The sequence below is a fragment of the Synchiropus splendidus genome, chromosome 14 (genome assembly GCF_027744825.2).
Source record: "Synchiropus splendidus isolate RoL2022-P1 chromosome 14, RoL_Sspl_1.0, whole genome shotgun sequence".
NCBI lineage: Eukaryota > Metazoa > Chordata > Actinopteri > Syngnathiformes > Callionymidae > Synchiropus > Synchiropus splendidus.
Window position 1 is genome coordinate 17,526,420 of NC_071347.1, and position 22,977 is coordinate 17,549,396.

At 43.9% G+C, this 22,977-nt stretch overlaps 2 protein-coding genes across 2 annotated transcripts; one reads left to right on the forward strand and one right to left on the reverse strand.

Moving 5' to 3' along the window:
• Positions 1-946: 946 nt before the first annotated feature.
• Positions 947-4,769, reverse strand: LOC128771399 (fibroleukin-like). The gene is made up of 2 exons (XM_053886819.1): positions 4,445-4,769; positions 947-1,671 (listed from the first exon to the last, which is right to left on the reverse strand). Exons 1-2 carry the CDS (start codon positions 4,767-4,769, stop codon positions 962-964), a joined length of 1,035 nt encoding a protein of 344 aa, XP_053742794.1. The 3' UTR covers positions 947-961.
• Positions 4,770-9,375: 4,606 nt separating this feature from the next.
• On the forward strand, positions 9,376-22,957 carry LOC128770526 (lysine-specific demethylase RSBN1L-like). The gene is made up of 8 exons (XM_053885089.1): positions 9,376-9,864; positions 10,091-10,216; positions 10,471-11,156; positions 18,209-18,346; positions 18,531-18,673; positions 18,807-18,974; positions 19,209-19,320; positions 20,634-22,957. The coding sequence occupies exons 1-8, from the start codon at positions 9,384-9,386 to the stop codon at positions 22,224-22,226; spliced, it is 3,447 nt and encodes a 1,148-aa protein (XP_053741064.1). The 5' UTR covers positions 9,376-9,383; the 3' UTR covers positions 22,227-22,957.
• Positions 22,958-22,977: the final 20 nt, after the last annotated feature.

The following is a 22,977-nucleotide window of genomic DNA, read 5'->3' on the forward strand; positions in this document are numbered from 1 at the left end:
ATTTTTTTTCCTGGTAGTAGTTTTTTATTTGAAAATTATGCAAATAAGGAATTGTCATTTTTATAAGTCTCAGTGGAAAACATTAAACATGCAGAACTATTTTCAACCAGAAGGCGGAAACCTTGCAGTAGTAAATAAGCATCGGACTATTTAGCTTATGAAGAGGCAACCTGTTTATATTACATAAGATTAAGAAATAAGACTTTATTTGTCCAACAGTGGGGAAATTCGACAGCAGCAACAGAAAAGGCGTAAAAGACATTAATCCTCATCTTAATCTGTTACACCTGAGAGTAACCATGAAGCTCATACATAATCCACGTATAAATGGTGTTCTTAGACATTTTTAAAGATAATACTCCAAATTATCAATGAAAAAGTTTACTTTTATTGCAATTGCATGAAACCGATGTATTTGAAGGAAATGGCATTCGTTATGTTGGCTTACTGGTCAAGTGAATTAAGAATCCTTTTTTCAGTTTAAGAATAAAAAAGGTTTCTAGTGAATACAGAAGCCCAGGTTATGGCCTTGTTTTTGCCGGTATTCAAGAGATATTTGGGCAAATCAATGCAGTACATATTTGGTAATACCATAATATACCAAAACACTTTAGCAATACTTCAAATCATATCACAGATGAACCGCCATACCAAACTAATGCCGGAATTTCTATGTCAAGGCTTAACATTTTTAAAGACACTCATTATAAATTAATCATTAACATTGCAAATATCAAAATAAATAAAGGCAACATAAACAATTCAAACCATTCGGATGAGCCTGAAACTTTACTTTTAGAATTTGTCATCACGTGTTTTTAAGTGCACATAAATAACCTGTTTTTCTTCTTTGATTAAGGTCTGCAGGAGAAAACCAAAGCGATGGATGAAACTCAAGCAAAGAGTCTTGCTGCCACAGCCTCCCACCCCAACAAAAGAATCCAAGTAATGTAGAGTCCATTTACATGGCGAAGTCTTTCGGTCGGGTCATCATCCTCACTCGTTTAAAAGACTGTCTGTCGTTCGTGGGATAGAACTCATTTAAAATGCTGTGCCACGTCCCCCAGAATATCCCGTCTCGCACCCCCTTGTACTTCCCCACATAATATCTCCCATTGAGGTTTGCTGCCATGCAGGCATTGAACCACCAACCAGAGCTGTAGTAGGCCCCGCAGTTGCCTGATAGGTAGCGGTCATAATCTCTGTCTGGAGTGGTGAAGGCCTGATTGTTGTGGTTGTAACGGTCAGTGGAGCGAAGCGCATCACCTGCAGTTCCTGAGTAATCGCCAACTGTCAGTCTGAATCTCATCCGCTCACTCGCCACACTGAACTGCTGGTACTCCGCATGACCTTTCACCCCTTCGAAATCCTCCAGCTCCACACGCAGGACCATGTCCCTGTCGCGGGTCAGCCAGTGGATCAGGTTGTTGCCCAACCAAAACTCTCCCGAACGCAGCTCTCCAAATCCAGACTTGTACTCGGCCCAGGTCCGGTTGAAGTTGACGCTGCCGTCCTGACGCTGCTGCAGGATGGTCCATCCTCCACCTGCCGCATCCATGTCGCACAGAACGTGGAAGCTTCTGCTGCGGAGATCAGGGGTCACTAGGTACACCCCACTTTTCCTTTTTCCTCTCAGCAGATGGTCAGAGCAGTCTCTTCTAGCTGCGGGAACTTCACATCAAGGGGAAAGAAATCATTACATGTTTTGTTCAAAATAAACAGTCATTAGATTCACAGCTGAAAACACCATTCCACTGCTAAAGCAGCCATGAAATGAGTTTGGGGAGTTCTCCTGTGTGGCAGCTGTTATCTCCCATCATAAAAGACTCAAGCGCAACCACCTGCTCAAAATTGTGCTTGTGTTTTCCCCAGGGAAGAAGGGAAGGGGAAAGATTAATGGGTGGCTGGGCTTCAAGAGCTGCTCTGTGTGGTCCAGTCTGACAAGTGTGGCTCAATGCCGAAATAGTGATCTGATGTGAGGGAATGCTGACTAAGTCTACATACACTGGGTTAAAAGTAACATTATAATTATTATATTTTAATAATAATAATAATAATAATTATTATTATTATTAGTAGTAGTAGTAGTAGTAGTAGTAGCAGTAGTAGTAGTAGTAGTAGTAGTGTAGTTAAATTCATTTAAATGATTTAGATAATTAAAATAACAATTAATTTTCCATGGCTATTTAATGAGTATAATTCATATGAAACAAATATAAATACATTGAAATTGAAATTAACACAATTATATTAACAGCTACATAGTTAGAACCTGACATTTTCCATTTCAAATTGGTCAGAGTGACAAACCTTTTCCACAAAATCTTTGTTGTTTTTTTTTGTCACCATCTGTGATCTTTGTAGAGTAAATGTTTCCCTGCATCACAGTTATAAATCTTTTCCTGGGTCTCTTAATAAAGATGTTGTGTAAAAGGAGCCTGCATGCACAGAGTGAGTCTCTTGCCTTTAGATGGTATCACAACTTTCCTGTCCTCTCTGTGATCTTTTGGAAACCTGCCCGCTGGTCCTTCACGTGGACTCTGGCTGTTGTTGAGGAAAGCAGCCACCTGGTTGATTTTCACCCGCAGTTCACGGGTTCTCGGAGTAGAAGGCACTGCCGCTGGGATCTTGGGTTCAAAGGTCGACAGTGTTGTTGTCCTGATGGGGTTTCTGAGTGAGGAGATAGTTTGGGCTTCGGGGGATGTTTTCATTACTCCCTGAGCTGTTTCTTCTTCACTTTGGTAAATCTTCGCCTCTGAACTCGGCTCGACACCAGGAACTGAATGATTAGGGATTTGGTGAATCCCACGGTGGATTTTGTTTGGTCTTGTTGTCTCAGAGATGGATGAAGGTGGAGCGGTTGTTTGTGACGTCATGGCGGACGAGATCCTGCTGTTTGGGCTTTCACTTGAGTCCTTTTGAGTCACAAAGTCAATCTGCGTCTGAGGTCTGGATGTGAAAGGAACGGCCCTGCTTATCTGGCCCAGGTCTGCTTCAGGTTTCGGAGCTGTCTTATGCTCGACTGGTCTCCCAGCAGGTGTTAATTCTGGCCCTAGCGTTGGTCTCCCTTCAGTGGGTTTACTAGCTTCAGAACCAGCCACCTGACCAGGCACAGATGTGGTCTTGACTTCAAATCTGTGGTGTGTCATATTTGCCTCAAAATTCTCGTCTGGTTTGGGCTTCACATGCAGGTTCTGATTCTCTTCCTTTTCATCACTCCTCTGGCCAGATTTTGGGTTGGGCCGTGTGCTATTAGAACCAGGAATGTTGTTTTGATCAAGAGTTGTGTTGTTTGATTCAGATTGTTTAAGGTCTGCGCGATCAGAGTAAACCCAATCGGTTCCAGTGTCAGCTGGCGATTTTGAGTTTGGCTTCTGGTTTGAGTTCTTCATGAAATTATAGAATTCTGTTCTGTTGTTTGAGGCAACTTGCTCACGTTCAGGTTTAAATCTGGGCGGTAGACTCGGTTCTCTCTTTGGCCCTTTCGTCCTCTCCTCATTATTCGGGCGGAAAATGGCTGTGTGAAATTTTGTGGAAGGATTTGTTGTCGTAGTTCGGCTGATTTCATTTTCAGTATAAGAGCTAGTAGACTGGCCTGTTGTGACTTCCATCCCTGCTTTAGAGGAGCTTGTTATTTCTCCTCCATGTGTAAAATCTCTCATAAATGGCGAAGTGGATCTGGAAGCAGGACTGGATGGAAGAGATGATGCTATAGTCGCAGTTTGGTCCAAAACTGTGGAGTATTTCCTTTGAGTCGGGCCGATGGCAGAGGGAGTTGTGGGACTGATCGAAACAAAATCTGTCCTCTCAATTGCTCTGCTGGACGTTAATTCTCCATCACTTTCTCTCTCCGTCCAACCGTGAAGCGTCTTTTCGTCTCCCGTCTTAATCCGTCCGCTGTACGGGTCCAGTTCTTTTATAGGTTTCCCTGCGTGTCCATTGCTTTCAGCCGTTTCTGGTTTCTCATTACTTGGCTCCCCCTTTGAACTTTTTCCCATTTCCTCTGTCTTCTCAGCACCATCCGACTTCGCTCCCTTATTCATGTGCACATTCTTATCATCTGGCATCTTCATTTGATCAAAGGTGCTGTCTTTTTCTTCATAGGGCCCGACGAGGTCAATAGTAGAACTGTTTTGCGTCTTTACCTTCTCTTCTGTCTTAGTATCAGCACTTAAATCCAAATCCTCTTTGTCTGCTTCCTGTTTGTCAAGATTCATTGCTCTTTCCAATTTCTCTTGTCTTTTATTTCCATCAACAGCAGGTGGCTTTGTTTGTTCCCATTTGTCTTCAGGTTTTATTTTCTCTCCTGGACGTTCCGGCTTCATATCTTCTTTCTCCAGTGCCACTAAACCCAATCTGTCTCTTTCTCTGACTTCTTTCAAGCTCTCTCTTGCCTTTTCTTCAGTTATTGTTCCCTTCTCTGCCTCCTCTTCGAATATTTTACCTCGGTCTGTCCCACATCCTCGGCCATTCTCTGTCCGGTCGCTGTCATCTTTACTTCCACACTCCTTCCCACTTGAGTTACAGTCCACACACATTTTCCGAAGCTCATCCACATTGTCCTTCAGGTTCTGTAAGTCCTTCAGTATCTCCTCCAACTCTATGAGCTGGTTTGGCAGATGCACGGTCAACGGAGGAATATCAAATCTGTACGGACACGTGGTCTGGTCCTGGCCATGCCTGCAAATCCCCTCAGGTGTCAAAGTAGCAGTGCACGGTCTGGAACTGTCCTCCTCCAGGTGCACTGTTACTCCAGAGTCCGCCGACATCCAAAAAAGACTCATGAGGACCAGTGGAGTGAACGGTGCTGTTAAAACCATTGTGTCCGGTGAGTGTGCAGTGAAAGAAAGTGAGGAAGGGAGTGTAAAGTAGACCCATCCTTGCCTTGAGAGGAAGAGGAGGAGGCAGGATGAAGAGGTGGGTGGGTCTAAGTATGAGGGTCCTGGAAGGAAGGTATGAAAATATTTTGAGTTATTGGCAAAAGTATTAAATGTCGGCAGTATTCCAAGAAAGGTCGACACAGAGTGAGACGTTCCAATAGGTCACAGGTCAAACTCAAGGCCCGGGGGCCTAATGCGGTCTGGTACATTATCTTATGTGGCCTACAAGAGGCTTTAATACATATAGTTGGCCCAGATTGAGATTCCACAGTCGTTCTAAGTGCACCCAAAACTAGATAGTGAGGAGAGTTGTTTGCCTACCAACAACTTTTGTGAGGTCAGACATGAATCTGACATCCGAAAACCGAAAAATTTATTCCACTGGAAGGGACTGTGATGGTAGAAGAGATGTGCTTGAAGAAAACCAGAGGTTGAAAAAATACATCTTCATAAAACAGGAAAGTAGTGAGTTGAGATTGCATTTTTCAGTTGCCAGTCAAGAGCTTAGTGCTCTGGATCTACTGCAGCGTGGGGGGATTTGTTGAGAACAGCATTGTGAGTTCACCAGCAGGTACAGTTTCAAGGATGGGGTGCAATAAAAATGTGGATACGTCTTCCTAGGGATTTGGAAAATAGCCACCTGAATGGATTGTGAGCTCCATCCCCTGGTCCAAAGAGTGTCTCATTTAAAAAGAAAAAACAAACTAAAAACACTTTTTTTCAACCTGTAGAGAAAGGTCAAGTTACTTGTGGCATCAAAACATATCAATTTCATTTGTTTGTTTTTTTACTCTGGGGTGATAACATCAGTCAAACGACATTAACATGATGGACAGAACTTCCCTTGAATTCAAAGTTCGACATTAGACCGCAATGTCACTTGTAATTAGTTGTTTTGTTCATTCAACCAATGATGCATGAGTCTGACCTCACCGCTCAACGCCACAGGGAGAGACCTCTGACCACTGCCTGGGGGAGAATGGAGGTCTTATCTATGTTCATGCAGTACCAACACCTTTGACGTTAACAGCAGCACCAGAGGTTTCACACTTTTTTCACTGATATTTTTTCTCAAACTGTTTAAATTCTATGAGTAAAAATGTGAGCACTTCAGGGTTTTAAAACATTCGAATAAACCCATTGGGGAATTCCGCTCTTGCAGAGGAGACTTCTCAGCTGTTGTCACTAATGACTAAGGAAACCATTTGTCTGACAAAAACAATATGAGAATAAGTTATGAAACTGCAGGGCATGTTGCTATGGTTTTATTGAGTTGAGTTTTTCTACATTCCTATGTGATATAGGCTTCTATTAAAGTTCACTTTACATTTACCCCCTTTTTTATCAGCTCTGCGGTGTGTTAAGGCAGATAGCGCTGGGATTTACTGGAACGCTTATCTTTGATGCTTCAGGATGTTCACAGGATGGTGAGGGAAAAAAATAGTGTTTATACAAGTTAGAGACTTCTGTTCCATTACTGTATCAGCATGATCTCTTTCCCAATACAGCTGCTGTCATAATCGTTTTGTGGTGTTATCATCGGGAGAGTTCTGCAAATCATTAAGTGTGCAACGCGCATGAAAAATAGAGGCAAAACAGGGACTTCCAACTGCAAGTGGCCGCAGGTGTGGTGGAAAAATATCTCGCACGACAGTCCCATAATGCACTACAACAGTTAAAGAGTTCCATCACGTGGATGAAAAGCTAGATCTATGTATAAGGTGTGATCGATCGACTAATATTAAACAACTGTCAGGTGGGGTGCAGTCAGGTATTAATTAAAAGAGGGTCTGGTATAAAAACCTGGATTTCCAGCCTAGTTTGGGAATGTCTTGGGATCCCTCAGTCCAACTGGGACAGAAGCAAGCAACCCACTAAAAGTCTAGAAAGTAGCCACTACATTGAAATTGAAAAACAGAAAACAGAAGAATGAAATCATGCCAGGCGGCATAATATGAACAAAATAATATGAGTTTAATTCGTCTTTTAATTGCTGCTTTTAATCGCTGAAACTGCATCGAAATGGAAGTGTAGCTTGTGTATGTTGCCGTCTTCTTATTCTCACCACAGTCTGCCCAGTCTTTGAGGAGAGGTTTCGATATTGGTACATCACTCCTTGACATGAGAAATGTTAATGAACTTGCCACCCTGCAGGGGGCAGCAACCCCTCCGATGAGACGCAGTGTTCTCCAGTGACTGGGCTACAAAGCCGAGAGGTTTCTCAACACTTGGGTTAGGTAATGGTGGCCCTTCCTTCTCCAGTCATCAGGGATGTAGGAGATGAAGACAGAATGTGTTAATAATTTTCTGCTTCAGATTCAAACATCTCGTTCTTGACCACACTTCTCAGAATGCATGCAGACTTTGTCTTCCCGAAAAGCCATGTGTTCCAGCAGCGGCCAATAAGTCTTACTATTCCACAGATGCCCTGACTCTTTATCCATTTAAGGCCTTTCTTCATGAGTGTGCCCTCCTATAGGAGACAGTGTTTTGAATTCTCTCGGTGAGTTGTCTCAGAGCAATCGCTGCCCAGGATCATATAAACACTGAGCTCAACAAACACCGGAACCTTCAGAACCAGCTCCTTTGGCAGACGGCTTCACCAGCATCCACTTCGGGCAGAGGAGCCTCTGTAGCTGTCTGTTTTGTGCATAAGAGATCAGTTTCCAGTCGAACTGCACTGAACTCGACATCTGCAGTTGTGCCACTCTCCCGCTGCCTGTCTTCATTGGGGAGTTTTAATTGAGTTGCCAAAATGTGAAGTAGAAAACCTCCACTGCTGTAGTGCTTCAATCAAAGTGCATGAAGCTACTTTCTTTTTAGTAACTGACATAGACTTTCTTCTTGTGAGCCCTTCGCCTTCGGTCACTTGACTTCACATCTGTTCCAAATTCCTTGGAGAGCAGCATCACCAGATAGCTCTGAGTCATCCTCTTTACTAGCCTCTAGCTTTAACTCTATTAAGAGAGAAAGATGAGCACGAGGGGTTAAGGTGGGAACTGACCAAAAGAGTTGTTTTCCTCCAACCATCCAGGTCACTGGTATGATCTTACATAACTTCTAAGCAAGTGGGGAAGTCCGAGTGCAATTTTCCAGCTGTGACTTTTCTGATAATAGTCATAATGAGACAAAACGCTGATGGGTTTGATGAAGTGCACTTAAAATACCCCGGTGTGTTGATACAACTCCTTTCCTCTGCCAATGCTACAATAATATTTAGAGCACACTCGCAGCTGTTGGAGCTGAAGACATCAGTAACATTTTGCCCATCAGGAAAAAGACAAATGTGGGGTGGGGATGGCAACTCAGTTGGATATGAGGGGGAAAATCATATCTATTCCGGGTGCGGCAGTTGACTTATCCACACCTTGAACTATCTGTAAATCAAGATATGTTTATAATGTACAGCAAGATAACGTTACATTTTATGGAAGTGAAAGAGATTTAAGCCCAATTTCACTCAAAGAATAAGAGAATTGACTCAATTTCTGTGTGTTAACATACTTGACAAGAGCAAAATGTAATGGATCAAAATGTGGGCTGTAAAATGAAAGTGACTCATAAATTAGCTCGCTTGTGTATCCAAAAAGTATTTTCAGTCTGAGCCTCGAATGTGTTTACAATCTGCCTCTTTCTGCAAAAGATGCCAGAGTTCCAAAGAGCAGATGTCTTTCTGAAGTAAACAGTGATCGGGGATGAATCAGACTGGACTGGGATTTGTTTTTTAATTGTTCCTCGAGTGAGAGGGCGCGATAGAGGAAACACTGGAAGTGCTTGAAATAATCCGATGAAGAAATGTTAAGTTTCCACCATCGTGCGTGAATCGGTGATCGAACTTGTCACAACAAACACGCTCTTAAAAAATATTTATGTCTCTAAAATGAGATTTAACATAACACCGATGACACCGAATGATAAATGCAGTTCATGTTGTTTATGTAATAAAGGCGCTAAGAGCTGATGATAATGTTTTTGTGATTTGACTGCCATCTAGTGGTATTGTATGTGGCTACGTTGCATTGCGTCTTTGAAAAATTAAACTAGTGATATTTATTGAAGAAGACACGCCTCGAAGAAGTGATTAGAAAATGGAGGGAAGTCTTGTATTTAATAAATAAATACATAAATTACTGTAGAAAAAATACAATTAAATACATTATGATGAGTTAAAAATGAATACCGTAAAATAAAATAAAAACAACAATCCACAGAAAATTTGATGAAACTCTCATATTTTTAATAAAGAAGTGTATATGTGAATTGCTACAGAGATGAAAAGTCATTTCACTTTCAAAGTTGCTTCCACACCAAGTGACAGAGTTTTGAATCACTGAGCATTTTATTTATTTTTAAAAGTTCAATACAATTTTAAATAAAAGTTCATCTGACCTGCGGGGTTGCTTAGAGTCCCGCCGTACGTCTTACGTAACACCACAAGCCCCGCCTCCAAACTGCTTCTGACGCACCAGTTACGTCTGACCGTAAAAAATAGAAACTTCCAAGATGGCCGAGTCCGTGGACTCCATGCATTTCGCAGCAAACAGCAAAACAAATTCCCCCAAACCCTTGATAGCTAAACGTCCACCAGAGAGTCGACCGCAGTCTTCCAGCGATATTTACCCGCCAACCCCGAAGAAAGTTCGTTTAGAGGAGAAGAGCCTGAAGCACAGGACGCTCAATGGAGAGGAAAAACACAACGGGAAGCAGAGTTGTGTGAGCCCAGCGAAATGGAGTTTCGGCCCGGCCAAGGCAAGCCACTCCATCGCCACCGCGGCGGTGCCGTCCGCTCCCGCTCGGAAGATCTTTAAGATAAGCAACTTCCTCGCCTCACCACCCAAAGTCAAGAAGGCGAGAGAAAAGCGTCACAAGGAGAAGCAGAAGAGCAGCGAAGCGCAGCACGGTGCCTCCGCGGCTGTGGAGAGAGTGAGCCCAGCTAGCTGCCATACAAAGACGGAGAACGGTGACGTGAAAGCACCGAGGAGAGGTGGGTCCCCGCGGCCACACTGCACACCAGCCCACGCCAGACACGAAATGTAACTCGCCCGTCAAGCTAAATTATACCAAAAATGATTTTGGCAACATTACGTAATAATATGTGCCGTAGGCCCCAATATTTATTAGGCCCAGATGGTCGCGCAAACACGTGGAAATGTTGGTAGGTTTGTGTCTGCACGGATGTAGATTTCACTTTTCTCTCTCCCACTTTGTAGATGAACGTGTTAAAAATAAGGATAAAGAAAAGAAAAAGGACAAGAATAAAGAGTGGAAAAATCACAAATTGCCTCCCGAACATGACATGTCAAGAGAAAACGGTGAAGTGTTTTCTCCACGCAAAGGTAAATATAAAATGTTCACAAGTGGTTTCATGCCGTCCTTATGTATTATTCTTTCTCGATCCAACATGATTTTAAATTGAATGTACAATGATTTATTTCCGTGTTTGAAATTAAAAGATTTTGATGCCACTTTTTTTCCCCTCAACTGCGGTTCCCAGCCATGGTCCAATAACAAGGATGTTAAAAAGCTATCGCTGTGGTGAACCACATTGCCATCCATGTACATTTTTTTAACATTTTGCTTTTAATCACAGAGTCCAAGGAGAAACTCAAAGCCACTTCGGAGGAAGACCTGCTTCTGAAGAAACTCAAGAAGAAAAAGAAAAAGAAGCACAAAGATGGCGAGCGTACGAAAGAGAGACACAACCGACCTAAGATGTATCACCGCTCTTGCCAGACCGTTTGTTCTGGAGTGTCTTTGGGTCTGCCAGATTTAATCGGTCGCATCAATGGAAACAACAACAACAGCAGCATCAGCACCGGAGCATTTCTTCACAACACACTGATGCAACACCAACAAGATCCTTCTATCACTGCTCCTACTTCCATCCCTTCCCTTGTCAGAGACAGACTGAGCTACGGCTCACCACTTCACTGTTCGCCAGCACCTGGAATACCTGGTCTGGAGTTTGGCCATCTGATTCACATTGAGCAGCAGGCGAATGGAGGCGCATCAGTGGCCCACGCTTATAGCGAGCAGCTCGCCTGTCTTCCTCCTGCGGAGATGCAGCGGTTTGCTCAGGAATTTGTGACTTTGTCATTTAGCGAGGACGAATCCCAGGCTGCATGTTTTGTAATGGGAATCATCCATGGAGCTGCGTCCTACCTCCCAGATTTCCTGGACTACTTCTCGTACAAGTTTCCAAACGCACCCGTGAAGATGGAGGTGCTAGGGAAGAAGGATATAGAGACAACAACAATGATCAACTTTCACTCTCAGGTAAAACCTGCACTGCCTTGTGTATTTTTGTGTTTGCGTCTTCATGCATAAACACTTGACACAAACTTTTTGCTTGCCTAAGAACTGCTGGTAAATTGTAAATACTACATCTTAGAGTAGATACAACTCTCATAAAACAAACACATGCTGTGGTGCTACAACACAGATGAGGGACAATAATAATAATAATAATAGTGTTGCCTTAAAAAACTTTGATAATTGCAATGTTCGCTAAAATGGTTAGAACTGAATGCTCAAGTGACAACTTCACTTTATTTTTCTCTAACTTTGAGTCAGTCCTTCAGTCTCACCTTGTCACTTCTGCATTTGTCTTTATTGAAACGTGCCTCTGATTATTGAAGAGGAACCAATCTATCATTTTCAGTGTCTTCTAAAATAATATAAGACATCGAAGGAACATATGTTTGCACAAAACATTATAATTTAAAATTATTTACATTAGAAAATGTGCATAAGGCCCGCCCATCGTAAGCGCTTAGTTTCCAGGCAGCTGAAGTCTTGTTCGCCCCAGCCACGGCTACTTTGCTGTGATTGGTTGGGAGGAAACCGTCAGCGAGCAGCTGCTGTCAAACAGAAGCATCTCCCTGCACTCTTGAACACCATATAAACGGCACACTTGAAAGTTAAAATCTCTCACAGCCTAAGCCGCACGTCCTCATCACTCCATGCAAGCTGACATGCGCCGTCCTGTCCATGCACTTGATGATGAAAATCAGCGTAGCTCCTGCTTTCGTTGACCGCAGGACGGTGACGCCACCAGACTCAAAGTAAAGGTATAACTGTGAGCAAGGGAGGAGAATGCAGCGTTAATGACAGAGTCTGTCTCCAAAATGAATAAAGACTGCTTTTGAGTTTAATACTGGTTAGAATGAGACTTTGCTCTGTTCTGTCTGTCACACGCTGTGGTGATGTCAGGCACATTGCTCGAAGTCAGAGATAATGTCACCTTTGGGAGAGAGTGTTTTTCATGAGCTCTCATAACAGGTGTTGTAAAGATCATAACAATGTTAAATGCTGAACTAACATGAGTCATACATTAGGTTACATTTATGATCTGATGCAAACTGGACTAGTCTCTGCCACAGCTCGGTGCAGTACGGAGGTGGAGGTTCAGAGCTGTGACGTAGCAGTGGACTTCTCGAAGTCTTGTTCGCCGAGATTTCGGACGGAAGGGAACTGTATAAAGCAAAACTGGAGCGTCATCATGACTAGACTTACTGCATCATGGAGGGGAGGACTTCAACATTTGAAAGAAATGCATGAGTCAGGAAAGTTGGATTTTAACATTAGTTACTCTTTTGCAGAAGCTGTTGAAAACCCTTTACCTTAAGTCATATGCAGAGACTTCCATGATCGCTCACAAGTTCACTTTTGATACTGTCATCTAGTAGTGGCACTTATTCTGAGAACAAGATTAGTCAGCAGCTCATAAATGGCTGTAATTTGAGTAAGCGTTTATTATTAATGTCTATGACGAGGCTAAATCATAATTTCAGATGTGCCTCAATAATGTCTGATTGCTTAAGGAGCTTGAAAGGTTCTCTGTCCTCCACCGGTATTATTAACATGCTGTAATATTGACAACTGTATTGTTGTCTTTGTTTTTGCGAAAAGCTCTTCACAACATGGTAAAGCAATTGTCACTGGTTCCTCCTTAGCTGGAAATACTGTAGTTAACACTGCATATAAGCAACATATCTGTGTTGTACTGGAAATTAACTTTGTAAAAACATAAGATTCCAGCAATGTTAAGCAATTATTATTATTTAATTTATTCTCAGTGTATTTTACTTCAGTATTTGTAAGTGCCAAACTCCAAAATTAAGAGAACTTGTATTGAGAAACAAGGCATCTGCATCATATTAACTTTGTAAAGTATTTGTTGAAGTCTTGAAAAGGACAAACACAGTAGCGCCAAAACCTTTTTTTCTTTTTCATGTTTTGTTTGTGTTATTTTGTTAGACGAAGGTGGTTGCTGCTGTCGCACGGTTGGGCGGCTTTGGTAGCCAAGCAGCGTACATTTGACTTTCACACAATGTCAGAGCCACGGCTGCTTACATGACGTTTCTGTTGCGGCTAGCTTTTCTGAGAATGAGTGCTGTAGTTCCCTCTGTTGGCCAGCAGTTCTAGGTTTATTTAGAAATGTGTGCTTTCCTCGATCAGTCACCCCTTACAAAACACTAACTGTAATTCTTCCTTTCCAAAATGTCACACTTCAAATGGACTCTCTCTGTGGTCCTTTACATTGGGATTTGAGGTATTCCTGTAGGTCATTTATGTGCATCGCTCACTAAACTTTTGGTTGGGTTTAGACTGGCCCGTGTTTGTTGGTCTCAAGATTATCGACAGTCAGATCTCGCATGTGGAGACACTCTTCCTTTGATCTAACACAGAACACACAAGGCAACATCTTGACTGTGTGAGTCTCACACAGTTACTTTTACATTTGACGATGGTACAGCTATAGTGGATCGTTTTAATGAAGTCTTTTAAAGGGGTTGTGACCTGTCCAGAATGCCTCCCCCTTGATGTCAACTGCACATGGCTGCGGCCCCCCTCCACTCCAGCTTTTAAATTATAAGGAGAGGAAACAAACATGTGAACGTCTCTGAACACTGGTGGTCATATGAAGGTTGTTTTTTTTTTCCCCTCACTCCTCTGGCGTTGGTTCTTCTTCTCGAAATCCTAAACCTTTCATTTGCTCCCTCTGCGCCTCAACAGGGGTCACCTTGCTGGCTTTGTATTGTGACGTTCATTATTGTGCATTTAGTATCTTTGCCTGTGCAGAGCGAAGGTTGTCTAAATGGTGTTAAGTTTTCCTGGAGAGTCTTAGCAGCAGGATGTTGCCTTCATTTGAATCTTGCATCTGCAGGTTAAATAGTTTTGGCTGCTGACTATAAATGCTGCATGAATTTGTCTTGACAGATATTTAGATCATCACTGAGTCAATGGTATTCTAACTTCTCCACTACACCATTACAAAGATTTTCAATACATTTTAGCATTGTATTAAAAAAAAAAAAAAGCTTATAGAGGCTCAGGCTTTCTTCTGCCAAATTATTCACACAGACTGAAGACAGATGGGGAGAAAAAAATGTGCTAAACGGACAAAAGTGTTTTTAATAATCTTGATCTGGACTTCATGTACTTGGGTAGAATCCGCATTTGAAATCGCGGCTGGTAAGACTGAAGTTACTGGAATGTTTTGAATTTGTAGTAGGAGGAGCAGCCGGCTACGGCAGCAGCAAGTGGGCGAAGTGGATTGTGTGCACATCTGAAGCCATATTTTGGTTTAATTTCTAACTTGCCCTGAACCTCATAGTAGATGATTAGATCCTGGTATTTGAGCTGTTACATCGCTAATTTAGATGTGCTGTAAATCTTCTTTGACCACATCCGTAAGTTGGCTGTAAACCCAGATTAGTCGAATGGTTACAGGTGGAGCAAACCTAAAATTATTCTGTCCAGGGACCTCTCACTGGGCAGGAAATCTTAGCGAGATCTGGCCCAGGCTGGCGGTCCAAACGCTGCTTTGTAATCAGATCCGACTCGTGCTCATGTGGTCTGCAACACACGCAGATGGACTTTTCCTTCTCTGGCTGTTCTCAATAAAACCAGGCTGGAGTGGAACTGTCAGGGTGATTTCACAGTTTAGTTGGTTAAAAGTTTCATTTTCTCCTGTAATTTTGAAAAATAAATCTACTGGAAAGTGTCTTGAAATCTACAGCTGGTCAGCTGCCACGTTTCCCCACAGTTAAGTGTTGAAATTATGAGCTGAGTTTGATGTTGATTGTTTGTGAGTGACTTGTTTTCCAGGCTTTCCTCCTTCAATTGTCGATTAAGTGTCAGAAAACTGTCACTTGTCTTCATCAAACCCTTCTAAGAAAACAAATCATTAGTGTATCACAGAATCGTGTATCATTATTCTTGCTGCAATATTTTCTGTACTCTCTCCGTGTGCTCTGTGCAAGTATGAAAGTATTGAAAACACCCGTACATGGGCAGTTGTAGGTCGCACCTCTATGTCTAGCTGTATAGTGACTCACACAACTTGAAGTTTTTGTTAAACCTTTGGTGTCAATAGTTAGCTGTTTTAGCTGGTCTCTTGCAAACACTGTTATTGACTTATAACATAGATTTCTCTCATCTTGCTGAGTCTGTTTTAACACTGCCACACACCAGAAACCTCAGGAATTGGAATACATAAGAGACAGCCACAGTCTGTCCGTATCCAATTAGCTTTACCCTGGACATGTGACCCTCTTTTTTCCCCCGGGTATGGCATGTCTACTTTTGCATTTATTTTAATATGAGATGATAAAGCTATCTGTGTGTGGAGTCACACATCTAGAAAAATTGATTTTCTTCAAGTAGATAACTTGTCAGACATAATCGTTCAAACGTTTATTAATGAGTTGATTCATTGATCCAACAATAAATATTGTGCCTTGAAACCATTTCTATTCTGCTACAGTAAATGATTAAGAATGGTATTCACTGAAATTTCTGGATTAAGCCTTACTAGGAGCTCTACGATCAACCTACACTGCGCTCATACATGAGCGGTAACCACAGCCTGAACTGCCTTAACTGTGCAGCGCTGTGGGAAGGTTCTGTAACTCACTGATACACACTGAATAGGAGCCCGTTTGAGAATATTGGTGGGACAAAAAAAACAGTATTGCGGTAATCATATATTAATACATAAACTGGACAGTTCAAGCTCTCATCCTGCTGGTTTGTTGAAGTGTCTACTATTCATCAACGTGACATCTCCATCTCTGCTGCGAACCAACAACTAAACATAGCAGTGTGGAGAGTCTGGAGGACTTTTGTTTGATCGTATTCTTGATATTTTAAACTCTCAAGTATACGTTCGTAGTTACTGAGACTCTAAGTCAGTGTTGGTTCGTAGATTGAAGTATTTTCTGGTGCGGTCGTCTGACTTGGAAGATCAGTGATCAACTTCTCATTATTATAAATGTAACTAAACTAGTGTAATGTCTTTCGTGTATTATTCATCATCGATGACTGTGAAGTCAGTTCAGCGCCTCAACACTCACATATACAGTACACCACTACTCAAGTGTTGAAGCCCGTTCTTAATAAACACTGCACCATTATTGTGTTGTGAGTTAAATGTAACTCAAAATATATATAGATGAAATGATCTGTGACGCAAAGTCATGCTTTGATGTTGGGGACAGATTTTAGTAATGCAGGTAATGAAACAGAGAAATGTTTGTTTACTGTTTGTACCAGTTTGTTTTACAAACCTGTCAAGACCAGTTCTTCTGAATTTACATCATTCGGCGTGGGTGCACATGCTTTTTCTTTCTATCAGGGAGAGTCGTTGGCATAGAAATTTCGTCTTATTCACGGGAAGATTTTTGGGCTTGAATGCAGCCAGTCCTATTGACTTCGGAGTTGAGATTCCTCAGGGATTGAGCTGTGGGCCACTGCTGTTTCACTTAAACTGCACAATTCTATCAAGGGTCACTCTTGTGACCCTTGTGTGTGTAAACATATGACGGTCTAGTCATGATGGATCCAGTTCCCTCAGATCCGCAGCTACTGTATTTCCTGTAGAGTTAATGAGCAAGTCTCGCTGAACTCGTCTCACTTGGATTCATGCTTTATCAGTTTCTCGGGTTATTGCAACTGCTTCTAGCTCTTGTATATACGGTTGCAAATGGTTTTATTGTTCTCAGTCTTTCCTCAAAAGTGGTCGCCTGATTGAAATCCTGCTCACTGGAGCAGAAGACGATATCATTACTCCGCCTGCGCGCTCCTGCAGTACAGTATTGCTGGGTTACAAAATGCGAGCAGGCTTGAATTCTGAAACGCAATTAATATTCATGAGCTGTTCCGCGCGTCAGACCTGCTTGCTCAAGTCTATTGGAGTGAAGCGGACACTTTGATGTTGACATTTGTTCACTTCTGCCTCCCAGTCAGCGGGACATGCGCTGCTACACCGTGACGGCAGAGATCTAAGTGTGCCCTTAGTTTAGGCCTGTCCATCAATGATTCATATCCATTTTGAGTTATAGTTTAATGTGTCAATGTGGTCATTTTAAGGTGTGTATGTTGATGCTTAAGTTTTGTCAACACCTCCAGGCACTAGTGTTGAAATAATGCTTGTTTTCTCTCAACACAAACTGCTAAATTGAAGATGAATGTTCATAGATGTGCCACTTCATTCTGGGGAATAGGTAGGTTTGAGAGAAGAGGAAGCAGAGGACAGGGTGAGATGGAGGAAGATGATCCACTGTGGCCACCCCTGAAGGGAGAAGCCGAAAGAAGAAGAACAAATGCTTGGACTTCTTAGAAGTTGTTTTTGGGGGCGACTGCATCACATTTAGGTGTTGGTGTTTGAAAATATAATGCTCCATTTGTATTAGTTGAGGTACTTTATTTAGATGCCACATATCTCAGGAATATGCACAAGTGCCAGCAGCAGTCCCTTCCTCAGGAAGCCAGCTGAGCTAGAAAAGCCGTGGTGTGTGGCTTCCTCTTACCAAAAATGAGCCTTGATTTGCAGGTTACACAGTTGCACTTTAGTAGTTAAGTCACTCTCTGAATGTTCAACATCTGCTGTTCATCCCTATCAAGAAACCATGCACGCAGTATTTCATCCTTTTCACATCGACATTTTTATTTTCAAGCACTTGTCCGGAAGTGAAACAGCACGAACCATGACTGCACAAGGAAGCAGCAAAGAAGAGGCACAGAGTAGAGGACAGAATACAAAAATGTCTTTTTATTTAATATAAAAGCTCCGTGTTCACCTGTGGAATGTAAATCAGCCTTTTCCTTTTCAGTCAATGTCACATCTCCTCTTTTGGTTGCTGCTTTGTGTGCTAGACAGCGTTGTTTTCAGCACTCGCAGCCCTATTCAAGTTGCCTGATCAATGACAATGTCTCTGCCACATATGCACCGTCCTGAAAACACTGTCTCCAACACCAACTAATTTCTGGCCTTGTGTAAAGAACCTCTTTGTTTGCTTAACCCTGCTCGTCTTCTGCTGCAGGTGAAGCGGACATACTCCCAAGGAACGTACCGCGCCGGGGCCATGCGCCAGGTCAGTCTGGTCGGTGCTGTGGACGAGGAGGTTGGCGACTACTTCCCAGAGTTCATCGGCATGTTGGAGGAATCACCCTTCCTGGAGGTGAGTGGGCTTCCCTGCTTGTTTTTGTTTGTCCCTGAGGTACTGGACTCCTCGCTGTTCCAAAGCTAGACAGGTTGACTTGCAGCAGGATTGAAGGGTGAAAGGGAGCTGTTTCATCGATGAAGCCGTGTGTTCTCTGTTGTGTCTAGATGCTGAAGTGTATTATTTTCTTTGTGTTTCTCAGAGAACGCTGCCTTGGGGCACGTTTTCCAGCCTGCGATTGCAGAGCCCGACTGAGAGTGATGATGGTCCCATCATGTGGGTCCGACCTGGAGAACAGATGATCCCCATGGCAGACATGCCAAAGTCCCCTTTCAAGAGGAAAAGGTGAGTGTGAATAGTCCGACTGCAGGTGGCAGAATCCCATATAGCAGGAGGGTGATTTTCAAGTTTTTTTTTTTAATCTTATCTCGCTCTGCGGTGTTTTCCCACGATACAACTCCAAATATTTGTGTTCCAGGTCCACGAATGAGATAAAGAACCTGCAGTATCTTCCACGAGCCAGTGAGCCCAGAGAGATGCTGTTTGAGGACCGGACGAGGGCGCACGCCGATCACATCGGTCAGGGCTTCGAGAGGCAGACGACCGCTGCAGTGGGCGTGCTGAAGGCAGTGCGCTGCGGAGAGGAGTGAGTGCACACAGTTTTTATGTTCAACCTCCGAAACCTTGCTAGACTGTCCAGCAGCTGGCTGTACCGACCAGTCGATCACAGTGACACGAGCGCAGAACCACTGCAGGACTTGTTGGTGCTAAAAATAAAGTGGATGAATTATCTCTGCTGGAGACTTCTGTCGTCGGGAATAAAGTCAGCTGCAGTGGAAGTGGTCCTGGTTGACCGGGGATTTTATGCTTTTGTTTGCAGCAGCGATGCACCTGCTCGGATCACCAAAGACGTTGTGTGTTTCCACGCCGCCGACTTTCCGGATGTAGTCATGCGGCTGCAGCTGGACCTCCATGAGCCTCCGCTGTCTCAGGTGGGTTTCATGTTGAAGAACGTTTGACCCCTCGTGTCCTGGATGGAAGTGACTTGTGAGAAAGATTCCCCTGATAGGAAACCGGAAAGTGCCAGATAGAGCCCTCGCACAATGGTAGACTTAACTTATGATATTGCACAGAAATGGTTTCACTTGAAAAGAAGATGAACATACAGTGAAGTAGGGAAGGGCGATAATGCCAAAAACAATCTCCACAATGACGATTCTGCATCTCACGATAAATTCGATAAACACACAGCACTCGCTGCATCGGACTTGCACACGTGAACATGATGAGACCGTGACATCACTCCAGCTCCGCTGCGTTTGATAGAAGACACAGGAGTGTGACAGTTGTGGAGAGTGTGGTGGACTTTGGTTCATGATCATTGTTTTAAACGTTTTTTTAATCCAGGCAACCTTCGATAATGACACTGGTCGACTCTGAGTCTCTGGATCCGTGTTTATTTTATTAGATGGAGTGATCCTCACAGGTTCTCTGACACGGTCGTCTGCCTTGGTTCACATCATCACATGCAGGTCTCATGCTGCGCTGCCGCCTAGGCGGAACACCCTGGTGAAAATGGTTGATATTGGACGGACATCCGCTCCGGTATTGGCTTAGGGTTCACTGATCGCGGACACATTCTTACATGCAGCGCTAATGCTACGACCCGGCATCAGTTAGGGACCATCAACAAATTCTGAAGCGGTAAAAGTATCCGTAGAATCTTCAATATGGCAATGAAAAACAACCATTTTATTAGAGAGAATTGTCAAAAGGTTTTTCATCGCACAAGGCAAAGGACTGAGAGTTTGTATAATGATTTTGAGAAAATACAATATGACTAAATGATCCTTTATTCACATGATTTCTAATATTTCTTCAATAGCATCTAGGAAATGTGTCCGGACTGCTCCATAGTTCAAGTCAACTTTTCAGAGACATGAGATACAGCAGACAGACGGCTCAATTTAACCCCTCAATAAAGCTGGCAGAGCAGTCTGTCAGACACCAGCGGCTTCTACCAGAGACGTGAAACATTGAATTTCTCATCTCTACACTTAACTATTATATTTAAACATAAACAAATAATGATGTTGGAGACAAACTCCACTAATAAGTTTCATCCTTATTCATCCTTCAACACGTGGAATAGAATTAAAATGTATTCATCATGATAACTTTTTTTTATCACCCATTCCTACAGTGAAGAGACCTTTTCCTCAAGCTGTAAACATGTTGGCCGTTGATATCCGCGGTAGCAATGAAGCTGGAACATCTTCTAACTTGGTTCTCTCCGGGTCCACAGTGTGTTCAGTGGATCGACGACGCCAAGCTGAACCAGCTGAGGAGAGAGGGGATCCGCTACGCACGGATCCAGCTCTACCATGACGACATCTACTTCATCCCCAGGGGAGTGGTCCACCAGTTCAAGACCGTCTCAGCCGTCTGCAGCCTGGCCTGGCACATCCGGCTCAAACAGTACCACCAACATGAGGAGGAGGAGGAAAGAGAAGAGGGCCAAGAGGTGAAGGAGGAGGCCTCTTCTCAGGAGGTCCTGGTTCATGTCAAAGAGGAGGAGGAGGACGAGGAGGAGGAGGAGGAGGAGGAGGAGGAAGAGGAGCACGAAGATGAAGAGCCAAAAGTGGAGAAGGCAGCGAAGCAGGAGGATGATGATGATGCAGAGCGAGGGAATGGTCTTCTTTCATACGCTCCCTCTGCTGTGTTAAAGGTGGAAGAAGAAGAGAAGCATGAGGAGATGATGGACACTTCAACTGGCTTGAAGGAGAGAGGGGAAGAGGTGGAGCTAAGTACTTGTGAGTCCAGGATTGAGAAGGAGGTGCAGGTGAAGGCGGAGGAGGAGGAGAAAGGTGAAGCTGAATGTCAGAATCCCCAGAAGCATCAAGTAGAGGCTACAGACGACACTTTGTTCAAGTCTCCATTGCCAATCAAGATGGAGGAGGAAGTCGAAGAAGAGAGACTGCCGAAGATCGTTCTTCCTCCTCTGCCGCCGCCACCGCCTCCTCTTCCTCCTTCGTGCCTGAAAGAGAAAAGTAAAGACAGTTCCACGAGCACTTCCAGCACGCCGCCAGTCAAGAAGGTGAAGAGGGATAAGGATGAGAAGGACAGGTCCAGGGAGGAGAAGAAGGAGAGGAGTAAGGACAGGGAGAGGGAGAAAAAGGACAGAGGGAAAGACAGGGAGAAGGTCAAGAGTGACGGCAGCACTTTGACGCCATCGCCGAGGAAAAAAGACGAGGAGGAGAAGAAGGGGGAGGGAGGGAAGTCGGCTCCCATGTCGGAGGAGAAGTGGGTCAAAGAGTCTCAGCCTCACGTCAAGAGAGAGAAGGAGCATGAGAAGGAGCGGGGAGGTGCACAGGTGCTGCCCATCGCCCGGCCCGACAGAGAGGACGGACATAAGCACAAGTCCTCGCACGGGAAGAAGGAAAAGAGTGGGCACCGGGAGGGGGGCGCCCCCAGCACCCCCACCAAGCCCGGAGCTCCCAGACCTCCAAACGTCCAGGTCAAGAAGGAGAAGAAGGACAGAGACCCCATCGGTAAGGACGAGAGGAAGAAGCCCAACCCCTCGACGGGTGACCACAAACCACCTCGGACGCTCATCACCTTTGACCTCTTCAAGCCCATGGAGGCCCACCAGACGCTGGCGCTGTCCTTCACCGACAACAGGTCCAAACATCACAGTGACTCTCGGGGCTCCTCGTCCTCTAAACCGGGCTCCGTGAGCCGGACTGTCGTGCCCTTTAAAGGACCAAAAGTGAAAGACTTGCAGCAGGGTAAACCGGCCACACCCCTGCAGGACACTCGGCCGCCACCGCCGCCGCAGCAGCACTCGATAAAACACACGCTTAAGACACACACGCCGCAGAAAGACTTTTTAATATGAATGTCTACTTGTTCTTTTACTGTACGACTTACGCGAAGGCCACGCTAAAGTGCTTCGGGGCGCTTCCTTTTTGTTTCCTTTTTTTCTGGCGAGGTGATCCGCTTCTCTTTGTTCGCGATAAAGGGGACGTGCCCGTCGAGGATTTTAGCTTGGCCCAAGAATGTAAGCTAAGTAGCTCACTTCACGTCTGTTAGAGAATGTACGTAGGCTTTATATCAAACGTCATGTGACCCGTGTGTCGGTGCCTGTGCACTACTTAGCTTCACTCTTCAAGCACTTGTTTCCGGTGCTGGCCGCTCCGACCCGACAACAACTCGCTCCCCCCCTGCCCTTCCCTCCCACCCCGCCCCCCATAGGAATCACTCGCAACACTTTACTGACCCACTGAGCTCCTACTGAACCTTCGACGCCGCAGGATTCGCTCCGGACACTCCAGCACTGGAGCGAGTTGTTGGGCCGGGCGTGGACTCACACAGGGCTGTAAATGATACTGTAAGTACCAAATCTGTACAGTCTAGATGTTATTAGCACCAATGAGAATATGTATACAGAAATTGCATATATTTTTTGTAAGACAGGTTTTATTTTCCATAGAACTTATTTATATCATTTACTGTCTGTTTTATTTGAAGCCAATGTTGTGAATTTTGTTGTAAATACATTTTATTTCCTAAGACTTGGTAGTGTGATTTATACTCTGATCAGAACCGCTCAATAAATGGTTCAAAGTAGTCACCTGGTATTTGTTATT